The sequence below is a fragment of the Pagrus major genome, chromosome 14, assembly GCF_040436345.1.
Source record: "Pagrus major chromosome 14, Pma_NU_1.0".
Taxonomy (NCBI): Eukaryota; Metazoa; Chordata; class Actinopteri; order Spariformes; family Sparidae; genus Pagrus; species Pagrus major.
The window spans coordinates 16,319,012-16,334,903 of record NC_133228.1 but is presented as its reverse complement, the minus strand read 5'-3'; the positions used below and the strand labels follow the sequence as shown (position 1 = coordinate 16,334,903).

General features: G+C 40.1%; 1 protein-coding gene across 1 annotated transcript in view; it reads right to left on the bottom strand.

The window, feature by feature from the left end:
* exoc4 (exocyst complex component 4) overlaps positions 1-15,892 on the bottom strand; it is a 117,384-nt gene that overhangs the window by 97,579 nt on the left and 3,913 nt on the right. The window contains exons 4-8 of the mRNA XM_073480568.1: positions 12,324-12,517; positions 10,604-10,713; positions 8,361-8,461; positions 8,058-8,212; positions 1,979-2,153 (exon numbers count right to left, since the gene is read on the bottom strand). Of these exons, the coding sequence (XP_073336669.1) occupies positions 1,979-2,153; positions 8,058-8,212; positions 8,361-8,461; positions 10,604-10,713; positions 12,324-12,517 (735 nt within the window). The remainder of the gene's footprint in view (positions 1-1,978; positions 2,154-8,057; positions 8,213-8,360; positions 8,462-10,603; positions 10,714-12,323; positions 12,518-15,892) is intronic.

The window sequence follows — 15,892 nt, the reverse complement described above, 5'->3', positions numbered from 1 at the left end:
ATTTCTGCCTGAGTCACGTCAGATAGACTTTAACAGGCAATGATGAAAATCCAATGATCCTATGCTACTTCACAAAGTCATCAAACTAAGTTTTTTTTTTATTATTGTTTTGATTAAGAGATCCCTATTGGCAGCAGTTATATACTGAGGGTTTAAACTGTATATATTTGCAGGCAATATTGAAGACATTTTTCTAAAAGAGTTACAGTAGTTATTGTAGAACTGAAGAAAAACAAACTCACGATGAGGCACTAACAAAGATCTTAACCACATTTTGACCGATCCTGTGTAGGTTCCTGCCCCTTTGAGCGTCTTAAGGTGCGAGATAAGAACTGGCTCGGTATCCAATAAAACTTGACAGAGCCACTGTGGGAGCAGTAGGAATTTAATTTCTCTCATTGCTGATATGCGACTCTCCAGGACAGAGTGGGCTAAATGAAGGGGGTGAGAGGGAGTGTGGGAGTTGTGAGAGAAAAAGAAAGCAAGATAATGAGATTAAGAAGGAAATTACAAGGAGCAAGAGGGGTATGCATGCACAAGGTATTGGGAAATTGAGAGACTGTAATGCAGAGGCAGTAGGAAAGATGCTGAAGAAGGAAGGAGCAAGGGAAATGGAAATGGAGAGCAGGAGAGAAAGACGAAAGAACAAGCAAGAGATGAGAGAAATGGCAAGAAGGGGGTGCGGGATGGACGAGGGGCCTTCATATTGATACAATCGGTCAGGAAATAATAACACGAGTGAGTGAATAAGAAAACCTCATTTCACATAATGAGTATTCTAATCAAGAGATTACATTATCTCACATCGCAGAAACAGGGGAGAGTGGAGCCCCTGGCAACTGGGTGTTGGCAGTGATCGCAGACTGGGGAATGGCTTAATGCCTTCTATAACTGCGCCGGTACAGCAGAGCTATTACAGTACATGCCTATACACAATCACACCCTTGGAAAACACCTAAACACTCCTGCTTTTATGCGTCCACGCACGCCAGCTGGAAATAACTCAAGTTATTGGAAGCAGCTGAGCCAAAGTGCACAAATTAGTAATAGAATTTATCCAAGAAACAGAATTCTGTATGTTTATTCATTTTTCACACTATCATGATCAGCAGAAAATCAACATAAAATCGCACATATTACTGCTAATCTTGCCATCAATTACAGTTAAAACAATCAAAGAATTCAGGTAAGCAAGAAGCACCTCATCCCCAAATTTCAGTTAGCTAAAACGTGGTTATACTGATGAGAAATGCTTCAGAAATTGTCATAAATTAAAATTACACAACACCCAGTGAGGGAGCATCAGGAAAAATCCTGTGTTCTTGAGTATGAACACACACACACACACACACACACACACACACACACACACACACAGAGTCACTGATCGCTTTGAGGGCAACAACTGCCGCAGATTTCCCTCCGAGAATCACCACAGGTCAGCTCAACAGCTGCTCATCGCCTAAGCCAATCGAAGGGGAGCAGGGAGCAAGAACCCAGCATAAATACACGCCAATTAAAGAACCTAAAATTAATCCGAGCAATCGAGCCTCCCCTGTCTTTTTCCTCTCGCTACTTCTCGCTGACAGATTGAATGCCATCCGTCACATCACTGCCAGTTTCTCTACTGTTTAATTTACCGTGAGAGAAGGTGAAATAAATCAGTGTTTTAAGAAAAGTGCTGGGTGGAAAATAAATTACGGATGGACAAATCTCAATGGCAGTGGATGGAAAATAAAAGCCTGGGGGTATGCCAGCGAGGGAAGACAAAACAAACAAGTTCACCATGAAGGCACCTTGTTATAAGGTGCAGTGCTGCAATATGGCCCTAAACTTAAAGTAGCAAAGGTGACACTGATTTTTAATTGATCTCTAGGGTTTTAATACTCCTCTTCAGCCTCTGCACACAACTTCTTACTTTAAACTATACTGAGAGCACATATATCAATGGTCTGAGTCACTGTTGCTCATATCTCACCTGCAGCACTGTCTGGATCTTGGCAGAGACGTCTGCCTGCTCGTAGAGTTTGATGCCCTCCTCGTGGGCCCCGCCCTGCACCGCGATCTGCTGCAGGTGGGCCAACACCACGCTGTGAGCCTGGGCCACTGCCTTGAACTTGTCAAACAGAAGCTCCAGCAGCTCCAGCAGCAGACTGTAGAGGGAGCCAGAGAGAGAAGAAAGGGAGCAAGAGGATGAGACACGAGAGGGATGGAGAGCAAAGAGAGAGGAGTAAAAAAAGAGAAGAGGGGGAGAAGAAGTCATATTTAATAAAAAAAATAATAAAACAAAACAGATGTGATCCATTTTTCTACTTTGAGAATAAAAATAACATTTATTGTGTGAGATTTTTTCCCATGGTCTTGTCTTTCTCAATCTAATACAAGAGCTAAGACATGCAGCATGTACAACATTCACTAGACAGTTTATTGGTTAAGAAAATACATACTTCGAAATCACTTGGCCTTGGATTTATTTCTAAAGACAGCAGAGAGCCACCAAGGAATTCAGCTTCGGTTTTAATATTACAAAAAGGAAAGTGAGACCTAAAGTGCGACTTCTTCGCTGCCTCTAGAAGGATGTACAGTATGTGCACAAACGCACTCTAAAAATGATGAAATGATTCCTGTTTCACTTTGTTTACTGACAAAATAAGGGCAAATAGCATGTGAGAAATGCTATTTGTAAATTCAACTTGATGTGAGGAAAACTACAAGCAAATCTATAGCTGTCCTGAAGAAAGTGAGAGAAGTGATCTACCCAAAAATCATTACTGAGAGCACTTCACGGCACCAGTGTATTGCACTTCCAGGTTTTCATTCACATTTCCAATTTAGCAGATACTCACAGCCATTCTAACCCAGCACCTGGGCTGGCTATCAAAAAAAGCAGTGAACTGCCCGACCTGGACTCAAATGAACAGCTACTCTCATTAGTTCTAAATGGCTCTGGCTGAAGAAGAAAGCGCAGCCCAAACCAAACAGACCTTCCACTTGATCTGAGTGCTACGCTGTGGATCGGAAACTCACAGTTGCCTCATCTACGCTAATGCTTTCATATGGACTTTGCTATACCTGCTTTCTGCACAAGGATAAAGCTTTCAGAGTTAAGAGGGAACACAGGTTACATTAGCTGAGTCTGAATGAGTACCCGGTGCACCCATGCCAGTGAGTGCCTACTTTATTTTAGTGAAGATATTACAGTTATATGGACAAAGTCACACTGTACGTGTAACACTGGTCTTTTAATACTCTCCTCTGGCATTTTAATTGGGTTTTACTTAATAGAAACTACAGTTTTCTTTCTGTTGAAGGCGACCACAGTTTGAAAGTTCAAAGTATGATTTGAAGCCCCTGATGGACCAGGATTTACACGTATATTTCCTTCCTGGGTAGCTGAAGCATTTTGTGAATCCAAGTCTTACCAATAGCAGCATTTCTTATCTTACACTTTTAAATATATATATACAGTTCAACACATTTTAAAAGTATTACTTTTCAAAATCTTTCTCCAATGCTGCTCAGAGACAGTGTCAAACTCTGTATTACCATATCGTACTCTGTCTAATTTATCCTCAGATTAGGGTCCAGCCAAACAATAATATCACAATCTATTTAATAGCAATTATAATCCATCGTCTAAAATTCTTTTTTTTTTAATTTTGAAATGCCCTGTAGACTATAGCATGACTTGAGAAAGTTTCTTAACTTGCAACATTAAAAAAAACAAATTGCACTAAAGAGAGTTCTTTTCAAGCTGCTCATCACTGATTACACTCATTATTTACATCACCCAAGGACAAACTAAAACATACAACAGACATCAGGCTGATTTTTATTTCACAAAATTTCAACTTGAATCATTTTTATTAGTTGCTCCCCCTATCTTTGTTCATGATTGGTCAAAATTGTGCGGTTGGTGGCATTCCAGAAAAAGTTTGAAATCTGTTAGCCTGAGGTTCAGCCAGCATTAAAATTTAGGCTCCAAACCAGAAAGCAGCAACTGCTGAAAACAAACCATCTTCTATTAAATATACTCAAAAGCACCTGAGCCCATATCTAATTAATGCCAAGTCAATACAAACTACCACTGATTTAAATTCTGCAAGAAAAGAAAAGTTTTGGGAAGTGGCCAAGGTTTCTTGGGGAGGTATAAGGATAATGTATAGGAAAGATGGATGTTTCACTCGGGGGCATTTTGGTTGGCTGTCTGTCACTACTCTGGCAGTAGCAGCGAGTAAATGTTATTAATGGAGAGGAAAGCGGGCACAAATCACTATGAGCAATAACTCAGCCAATGGAAGATGTTCGTGAGACAAAGAGAGGAGCTGTGAAATGCCAACGAGTCAAGGAATTCTCTCTCTCTCTCTCTCTCTCCCTCCCTCCCTCTCTCATGCATAAACATGAAGGACTGACGAGAAACATACATCGTGAATACCACCTTCCAGGAATGGACAAACAGTATGTGATCATGTATGCATGCATAGAGGTAGACATACATATAATGTATGGTTCTGACCTTGGAACCACTTCTCTGTGTTTGATATCTAAGTACACTCCAGCTTAACCCCACGTAACTCCTTACACACACAGCACACTCTGTGGTTGAATGTAACTAAGTGGTTGAATGTAATCAAGTACTGTCCTGAAGTACAAATGTGAGGTACTTGTACTTCAGTATTTCCATTTCATGCAACTTTATATTTATACACTACATCTCATAGGTAATTACTGTACATTTTACTCTACTACATTCACAGCTTTAGCGTCTTGTTACTTTACAGATTACAATTATTCATACCTTTGCTGTTCAGTGAAAATACATATCCCGGAATTTTGTGACTGACTGAAGTCCACCTTTATTGGTTGAGAAAATAATCCTATTTCTTAAGCTAAATACACTATTTAAAAACTCTCTTGGAATAGCTGGAAAATTCTTTTTTTTTAGTTGAAAAAGTTGAAAAATGGTTTAGAGAGATACAGTACTACTCACAGGACAGTGACGCAACAAACGTGATGATTTTATAGAATATGATGAATTGCTGTGGATTAAAATTACACAACAGTATATACAGAAGTTAAAATGAGCTACACTTAAAACATCCACAACACTAAAATGTAACATACACTGTAATATTAATCAAAAAAGATCATATATTAGGTAAAACACTGAAAGGGAACCATTTTACCGCACAATCACTGCATTTACTTTTGACACTTTAAGTACATTTAGCCAATAATACTTACATACTTTGACTTAAACCTATAATAAAGTAACATATCCATATTAAAATTACTAAAAACGACTGCATCCATGCTGTATATTTTGTTGGTTTGTGTACTAACATCATCCTTCATTTTTTCCAAGAATGTTCAAACCCAGAGAAACTCAAGAGATTTATTCAATGTAACAACGTGTTTTATTTCGACGCCTGTCGTTATATGGAAACATTAGATGATACGTCAGAGAGTGACTCTGCAAACGTGACTAAACGTAACATGAATAAAACTTGAAAACATTCTCTCATCTGTGAACATTTTTGCCTGAGTCAGGTCAGATACATTTTCATTTATAATGGTGGTTGTTCAACAATGAATACAACAACTCCCATGATCCCAAGCCGCTTCATAATCACAACCTCATCAAACTACGTCTGCTGTTTTCATTGTTTTGACTGAGGTTTCCCCTGGCAGCAGAAATTACATATTGTGAGTTTAAGCATGATTTTAATGCAGGACTCTGGAGTATTTTCACAATGTGGTCTTAGTATTAAAGTAAAAGATCTTTATACGTCTTCCACCACTGCACACACACAAAGTGTAGACAACCCAAACCTCCTCATTATCTCCCAGTGGAGGCCATCCTAATCTATATCGTCTGTTCTTTGAGGCCTCACTTCTCATTTCCCTCCAGGATCGAAACTGACACGCACACGCCTGATGAACAGTCGGGGGAGACGGCAGGGAGCACACATGTGGATGTGCAGCCCCTGACTAACTAACCAACAGAACATCTGCGTGTGTATTTCTTTCATTTTGGGAGGACACTGATAGTGTCCACATTGAATTGTCATTAGGATAATTGATAATGACATTTCCATAAAAAGGGGTTTATGAATGTTTAAAGTATCCTTTTGAAAATACAATACAAAATGTGCCTGGTCATTCTGCTGTCATACACAAGTGGACATAAAGTAAGAAACACATTCACACATATTTGTCTCTCAGAAGTTTCCAGTGACCACTCAACTGTACAGGCGGGAAAAAAACTGCACAAAAGAGACAAGCAATCAATCTCGTGATCAATGCGCTTTTCTTGTTTTTAAATTGGATTTAAAATACATGGCCATTTATTTTAATGTTCTGTGGTCATTCAAGCATCTCTTCATTAAATCAGCTCTCTTTCTAAGAGATTCAGATTAGACTCAGAATCTCATATATACCAAAAATAAAGGAACAAGAACTGGGGCTCAATTTGTGATGGAATATGAAAAAAGAAGATACAGGGTCGACAAGTCTGATTTGATGTAAATGAAACTAAGCTACTCACAGATCAGTGGTGCATGCAAATACATTTGGTGCATGGAGTCTGTATGGAGTAAAATCTAGTGAGAGAAGTTGGAAATGAAAATGCACTTCTAATGTGGCTGATCGCAGAGGATATGAATGAGAACATAAACCTCCAAGAGCAAGCCACACACGCTGCCATATATATGCTGTAAAGTGCTTAAGTATTGCCTGCTAGTCTGCAGTGCTATAAAATATAGTGTGCAATATGCAAGACCATTGTTCCCTACAAGTGGTACATTGGTAGGAGTTTCCATAGCAACAAGCCCTGACTTTAAATTGAAGTGAACATGTGCAGAACTAGGTGTGTATGCATCCAATTGCAAACACACAGACACACTTACACACCTCTAAGTGTTCACCCAAATGCACACAAATACAGTGTTAAGCGTTCACACACACATAAATTTAAAACAATCTGTAAGGAGCGGAGCTGGGAATGAGCTACACGGTGGCCTATCACACGGAGGTCAGATGAGATTCAGCAGGCAGCAGGAGGAGGAAGAGCAGACGAGGCCAGAGAGAACATTCCTGACAGAAAACAAGACGTTCCTCTTAAATGGATCAGGATCAGTGGACTGAGACCTGTGTTTCCCCAAGTCTGCCCGCTCTGTGTATGTCTGCAGGAGCTGATGTGACTGCTTTTAAAATGTAGCAGTCCTCTACGCCAGGTGGGAAGTTGTTTGTGTGTGTATGGGTGTGTTTAACCATGACTTGTCTAGGTTTAAAGCAGCAGAGTATCTGTTTTCATGGTCTGAGGCAGGCGTGCCTCCAGTCCTCGCCTTTACTGTGTTTCATACCTGGTTGACTGTCTGACTATGAACACCCTGGGGCTGCATTCAAAACATGGTGTCTACTGCCTTTTCTGTCAACTCTAAATATACCTAAAAGACTGGGTATGTGTTAACATCAAAATGGACTAATCCAAGCTTATTAGTATTTAGAAACAGCTGTACTGTATAAGTAAGAATCTGCATGGAGGGGAGGTACATTCCTAACCTTTATGAAACACTGCGGAGAGAGGCCACATTGTGCTTTATGACACTGGGAATTGATTCTACTGAGAATACTATAACTACAGAGAAATAAGCGAGCAGGCTGCTTTAATAAAACTGTTTCATAGATACACGACTGAAGGGATTACAAGTGACAGGTCTTGTTTTAGTGGTAACAACAGTAGCTGCATACTGCGGTTAATATTGATCATTTTGGAAATATTTCTAATGCTACTAATATTTCCTTACACCACATATTAATTTCCAAACGATGGCCACTGCCAAAACTGCATATAGTTTTCTCTTCATGGCTACCTACTTCCTGTATCTCTTCATTTACTATAAATTATTAACCTCGAGTTTCCTACATTTTTTCACTGAGCTGTAGCAGTCCTCGCTCTTCAGGGAATTGTTTTCCACTCTAAGGAAGCCATGATTTTTCATCATTCAGTGTCCTTCAGTGTACCTTCCTTATCCTCCCCTGTCCCTTTACTGTACCTTGGCTGGCTCTCCTGGGCCAGGTTTTCTCCTCTCTGGTAAGCGTGGTCTGCAATCTGAGTGGTGGACCTCTTGACAATCTGTTTCAGCTCAGGTTCCAGTCGCTCCATTATGGCTTTGATGGTCTCTGGGATTTTCTTCAACTTGGCCAGAGCCTGAGGAAAAAGGAAAATACACTTTTATATACGTACACTTTACCTGAAATAAGGCAAAACTGGAATAACAGCATGGGATACAATAATTGAGGTGATAAAATTCACAATTAACGGTGAGTGTGGTGTTGAGTAGTGGTCATGTATGCACCTTAATGAGGATGCCCATGAACTCAGCACTGTTCTCTTCTGGATCCACCTCAGGAAGGTCAGCTTGGTTCAACTCCCGTGCATCCTGCTGCAGCTCACGCACTAAAGACGGTAGATACATACACATACAAATAGGTAAGTACATACTATAAATGCTTACAAAATATTTACAGGCGTAGGGATGCTGTTATTTCGGCAGCGGACGATTGTTAAAAGACAATGACAAAAAAGAGAAATAAAAAGTCCACACACTGTTTTACTTGCATGTTTATAAATTAATTGTTGTCTTTCTTGTTGTCTAGCAGCCTGGTCAAACTAACATCTCAAATCCACAGTATTTTACTGAGTAGTTTCCTAAACATAACAGCTTAAGAAACAAGATTCAACTTTAACCTTTTTAATAACACACTAAAACTAACAGTAATAGCTTGTAACTGTATTAATATCCAACATCCTTCTCTTTTAAAAAGGCACACACCTGCACCTATTCAGTTATCCTCCCCCCTTCCACGCTCTCTCCATCTGACTTAGCCACATTAGCGACCAAATTGAGAGTGGCAGCATCGAATGATGCGCTAATTTCCATTAGATGGGGCCTCCCAATTCCCCATCAAAGCGCGTTAAGAGAGTTAATGTTTATGGCAAGTTAATGGACTTTGGGTGTATTTCCTCTTTTCCCCCATTCCAACTGTAGTTTGTGTAATAATTATGACAATTACTAGCTACAAATGAGGTGCTCTAATGCTATTAGACAAAATGGTAAGCTAGGCTGTTGATGGAAGATGGCTGCTGTGTCGTGACCATAGTTGTTAGCATGACGGTGTATAGGCACTTACCGCCTGGCAGTAGATAATTGCCAGTGTTCTCTTTGCATAATGTGGGGGAAAACATGGTTTAGTTGTTACTTTAAAGCCTACAGGGTGGGTGAATTGAGCAGCTATTTATTATGTATTTGTGGTAATTCTCATATTTGTGTGTACATTTCTGTGCTTAGGGTCATGGCATTCACATGGTGATGCAGTGAGTAAGGAGAGGTGGAGTAAAAGATACATCACGGTTGTAGCTGACATCAACCCTCAGTGAAGTAGTTAAAGGCAAAAGGGAAAGAGACAGAGAACGACAGTTTAATTAAGCAACCACTGGATGGCATAAAAATGTCAGCTCTATCATAGCTTTCAGGGAAACCTTGCTCTCAGGAGCCAATCATATGCTAATGCTGTTAATCTGTCACTGCCACACTAGTAAGGTAGCAGCAGCAATAAGCTAATATATGTGTTGATACTGAGTATGTTATGTATGGTGTGTGGTTGCCTGGTATCCATAAGGCTAAAAGGAAACGGTGAGTTGCTAACTTAGAATGCCAACAGTGGGTGGTGAAAAAGTGCCAGGCTTAATATAAAAACTCAGAAACACCAAGGGAACGCCAAGTTATTGCAGGATTAACTTTTTTCATTATCTTCTTGTTTGCGTTCCTCTGCTCTGCCTGGAAGGAATGCAGTGCTGACTCTACGCCCCTACAACCAAGAGAGAATTCATACATTCCTGAATACAGTTACATTCTGCATTATCGGTCCCTGCTACAGCGCTGGTTACCAGTTTGAGTGTAATGAATGCTGCTCCCCTGCTGTGATGACAGAGACGCTGGGTGACTGATGGTACAGATAGGGGGGACAAGATGATTATAACGTTAGCGAGGGGAATGTGTATTATGTTCACAGTTGAAGATGTTATGACATATACCGCAAGGAAAGAAATGTGGGTGTGTGCCTGTGTGCAAAGCCATGTGTGAGGAAAGAGGTATCAGTGGTGTTTTTAGTAGCATTGTCAACGAATTCAGATCAGCAGATTCTGTGTAACACTATGTATGTGTATGTGAGAGAAGGGTTGGCAACACACACCCATAATGACATGCAAATGAATGTAAGCCAGAGCGATGCTAATGACTTCATTATCGCTAAGAATATCACCACAGTGAAAATAAAATTGCAAACGGAAATCCACACACTTTGTTATCCAAAGAGAGCAACAACACTGCTTTGTTGATGTGTTTATCTCCATAGCGCTCTTAATGTATGCAATTTTAATGGAGAGAAAACCATATAACTTATGTTTTTTTCATGAAACACCCTCTTAAAAATCCCACTTCTTATTGCTTCTTTCATTATCATCTTCTCGCCACTACCGATTTTCTTTTATCCATTATGTTCTCTTACTCCTCTGTCTAATATAATCTAAGGATCGTACCACTGCTGGATCCAGGTGTGCTGAACTGTGACGATTCCAAGAGCTTGCGTGGGGTGGACAGGCTGCTGACATCCAACACAGGCATTGGAGATGTGTCTTTGCCCGTGGAGCTGTAAAGAAGAGAAACAAAATTAGATAAAATAAGCCATGTTCTTTAATATTATGCTTTCTGCCTCATAAATTAAATCCAAAAATCTGGAGTAATAGCCTTTTATACACATATAAACATTTAGTATGCGCCAACAGAAATGCACCTACAAACCTGCCTTTCTCTCACAAAAACAATCGACTGTTATAACAAAAAGCCTTACATCTCTGGGTGGGATTGGTGCTGCCTTCAAATGAGCCATTTATCAAGCCTTAAGCCGGAGGTGGAAGCAATCCAGGTCCTTTAAGTTGGGCGGTATAAACACTGTGTGCCTGTTAAGTGAGTGGGGTGTATGGAGGCTGGTTTGTTGTTAGAGGCGACCCAATACAGGAAGGCCAGGACCTGTCACTGGCTGACCCTCAGTAATAAATCACTGTACCTCACCAACCCTCCGCCACCATAATTACTGCACCCCACACACACACATAAACACACACGCGTGTAAAAGTGCAAACAACACTTCAGCTGAACACCACCCAGGGAACAAAACAGCATCAACAGTGTGTTCCAAGCCACTGTGCCGCATTATCCCTAATAAGTAATAGGGCTACATCATGAAAATAAGAAATTGGTCCTCGGGTCATGAGGGCTTATAGCCGAGGTTATTCTCCTTGTGGAAGCAAAACCTACTTCATCATTTGAAGCATCACTGGTGTCATAGAAAATGTGGACGTTGAATTCTGTCACTTTATTTATTTACTGCCAGTAACTGGCAACTGACTGTATCTCCTTGGTTTAAAAAATGGTTTGTGTCCTTGCAACTAAACAATATAATACAAACAATACAATACAAGTACAATAGCACATGTCATGACTCCAAGTATATATTTCCTAACTGCCTATGAGTGAATCAGTGATGTTTTCCTTTTAACAATAAATGATATGGGGTGTTTTTCATCTGTTTCTTCTGAGCTTCCCAGCACAAAGTACAGACATACAGAAGTAGAGCAACAAGTTATACGAAGTCTAATTGTTTTTGTCAGTAATTGGCTTGGTTTCCATACAGTAAATAATTGGCAAGTTGTCCCAGCATTGGACTAACTTATAATGAAGGAACATCTATACAGTTTAAACTTTTCAAAAAAGGAAACACTTTGAAGGCTACATTTCTGTTGACTACATAATAAGCCAACAATAAAGGCTTTTGTACCTCAGACCACACAAACTGGCTATAAGATTATTTTAAAACAGTCTATGACTGTTTTCAACCTCACTCCCCCAGTCTCTTTCAACCTTGCACACTATACAGTATATCAGTGATAACTCTGTTGGAAAATAAAATTATATTCATTTATGTTTGTTGTGTGCACAGATAAAATAATAACCACAGCTTTGCTGAAGCTAATGGGATGGTTATAAATTAACTGTACTTCAAAGTTTTCTTTTCTTGAAATTTTATTTTAGGTTATTTACTTCTAAGACTACAGAAGCTAAGAGGGCTTGTGAAACTGATCTTCCAGCTGAAAAAGGGGCTATCAGACTTTAGCATGCTAACTTCAGTAGAAATCTTTGCAACACGATACATAGACACCTTGTGTACATGTATAAGAAATATAAGAAACTGCCCCTTACCCTGGGAGGCGAGCAGCATTTTTGTCCTTGTTCTTGAGCCCCAATCGACTAGTGGACTTGATGTAGAGGTGTCGGTGCAGCTCATCAATGAGTACAAGGTGGATGTTGAGCTTTTTGCTGTGGAGCTCCAGGCGCAGATCGCCTAGCCCCTCTACCTGCAGCAGGGGGCCTTCCAAGGACTCCACGGCTGACACCTGCACATGACAACATCCCAGTGAATCACAGGTTATCTTTAGCTGTGCTTTTGAAGTTTTATGTCTGATCTTTTGCAGCCAGACTACCTGTTGTTTCCACTACCTGTCAATAGCAGACAGCAAAAAGCCACAGAAAACAAATGTACAAATGTACAAATGAGACTGAGGACACCCCGCCAAATGGTGAAAAACTAAATGCAACTCATTCTGCAGCCAAATTTACATAAAACTTTCACAACAAGTGAAAAACAATCATAACACAAACAACATCAGAGGTTCAAGGGAGGCACATCCATCATTCCTTGAAACTCAACCCTACATATGTGGGCCAATTATGTACAGGAAAAACACTTCAGAGGAGTGTACATGGTCATATTGCATTCTAACCCACTAATAACTGCATACAACTACAGAGGGATAGAAAATTAAATGTATCATCCCAATGGCCTGTGTTTAGCATTCCCCTATTGGTAGCATTGGTGAAAAATCCCAAATCTTCTCGTATAAATTGTCTAACGGAAATATGATTGTAATGAAAGTCAAATTGGCCTGTCAGGCTCAAGCATATGAACATGCAGGATAAACACATTCTAGAAGACTGCCTAAAATGCCTAAAATCATTGTATTTACATGCACCATGCATTCACAAAGCACAGAAATTCACATTCAGCAAAAAAAACATTTTGCCAACCAGATGAAGCCCCAGTTGTCCATCAGCTACCCTCAGATTAATTGGTGGCAATTTGGTGGCAATTGCGAGGTTAGCTAACATGATGGCTGAGGAAGGAGAGAATAGTTCCGAAGGGTACTTCAATGATTGTTTACTAATCGTAAGTCATTTTCCTTACATCGTACAGGCCTATTATTTTCCCTTCAAACAGAATGATAGTTGTTTGTCTTATTAGTTAGGCTATCTTCAAGATTCATGACACTTGGATGGAGAGATGCACGATATATATCAGACTGATTATTTGGGAAATGTATGTTATTGGCTATTTTTTGATATTGCCGACATTCTAGCCAATAAATAGAGCCCATAATATGATGACAAAATCCATGTTGTGCATCCCTAATGACACACTTTAGTCTATCTTCAGCTTCATGTTACAATGATAGACACAATATGTACAATATATGAAGGATATACAGTATTTCGTACCAATAACTGATCCTAAGTCTCGTCCCGCCTTCCTCAGTCGTGCTTTTCATTTCTACAAATTCCCTCCTTACCTCTTTGTTTAGTTTTTGTTAGCAGAAGCAGTTGTCACATGTTCACAATTAATAAATCTGCATGCCATTAAATAAAATGTCCCACTCTGTATGTGTGTATTTACTGGATGTGTATCTCTGTGTATATTTCAAGGGCACTAATGGCTAGATGATAGCACTGTGAAGAATATTTGCATGGCCAGGGCAGGCCAGGAGGGAATGGGTAGCAGGAGGGGAGGACGCTGGGCAGGGGGCATGGGTCAAGTGTGTGTTGATGCAAATGAGAGTCACATTAGTGACAAGATGAGCTAATGCACTGATGATCAGCCTCCTTTGGCTTAATAGAATAACTCTGCATGTCTGCAAGGCTTTGTGTGTCCTCTGTGTGTGTGTGTGTGTGTGTGTGTGTGTGTGTGTGTGTGTGTGTGTGTGTGTGTGTGTGTGTGTGTGTGTGTCTGTGTATGTATACACCTCTCAGATGTGTCTGTGTATGATTATATGTGTGTGATTGTATGACTGTAAATCATTTAACGGGGGGTATCTCATTACCAGTGGGCTGGGATGACAGAGGAAGGCTGGTTAACATCATTAGGGGGCCAGGCCTGTCAGCATAATGAGGGATATAAAGCCTCTAGTGGATTTGTTTGGGAGCTGGAGGGATGGTGAGAAGGATGAAGAAGAGAAGAGAAGAGAAGAGAAGAGAAGAGAAGAGAAGAGAAGAGAAGAGAAGAGAAGAGAAGAGAAGAGAAGAGAAGAGAAGAGAGTCTGACAGTTTATCAGTAGGCTCTGAGCTCCAAGGGGGGGTGTCAGCAGTTGTATGTGTGCGCACCTGGGTTTTGTGATACTACAGGAACAAAGGAATGAGAGAAGATACTGATGAGCAGAGGAGAGAGAAGGAGAGGACTTTTTCTGGAACTAAGGCCAGTCTCGTTTTTAACCAACCCCATGGGGTCTAAGACTGCCATTCAATAGCAGACAGAGAGCATAGTCTGAATTCTAATTGTCAACCCTTAGAGATGAGACTCACATAAACACAGACACACACACACACACACACACACCCCCACACACACACACACACACACACACACACATAACACACAGTGATATGGAGCGCGAATGACAGTGAAGGAGAGAGAAAGAGGCTTGGAAGTCTAGTCCTGGCTAGTCTACTCTTGCCGCACTACACCGCTACATAATAGCAAAGATACACGTGTTGTGAAAGAAAGAAGGACAGAAAGACAGATGAAAGAAGAAGTAACAGAAGGTGCATGTGAAAACCAAGGAGATTTTAATCTGACAGATAAGTACTGGATCAAGTGACAGATGGGAGTGGGCCTCTATACAGGCAGTATGATGCAAATATAATTCTTAGAAAATTTTAAATACATCTGAACTGTCCGATAATGAGATTTTTCCGAAAAATCTAAAGAGAATTTCACTCCGTGGGCATGACATTCCTTTTGGCCAGTTTCAAGTGCAACCACAGTTAGTGTTGAGAGATTTTTTCACATCTACACACACAAGGAATTTTTATCTTAAATTCAACGTTAAATACCAAAAGGTATAAAGGTTGCACACAAATCTTCAAACATTATTGACTGCTCTCAATTTCACTAATTCATCCTGGCCACCTCACTAAACATGGTGACATTACATACAAGTGGCCTTCACCAGAGTATGTAGGAAAATGGTAGTCGTGTCATTTATATACAGAGGTTGGCAGGTGATTACTTACTCAAACAAAGACAATATTTTCAAACCAGTTTATATTACATTTCATGGCTTGTACAGGCTGCTTGACCTCTGGGTGTCCAGCATGTTTTCTTACTGTATTTCACTTCATTCTAAGCTATAATTATAGCTCACAAGTTAATTTAGTCCATCCCGTCAATAGGGCAAAAATTAAATGTGGAACGTTGGCAAAAAATAACCAAATATGCTTTTTCAGTGTTGTCATCCTGCCATTTTATAGTCGGAACTAACATCCTTGACTTTGGATTAAGTGTAGGTTTTTTTAAAGTGGACTTTCCATATATTATTTATTCATGAACTGTATAAATATGTCACCACAGCGAAAGGTAGAGTGAATGCATCCAACAGCATTTTGATCTGCAGAGGCAAATAAAATGTGCTTTTAAGTGTGCTTTTTTACATACCAGGGAA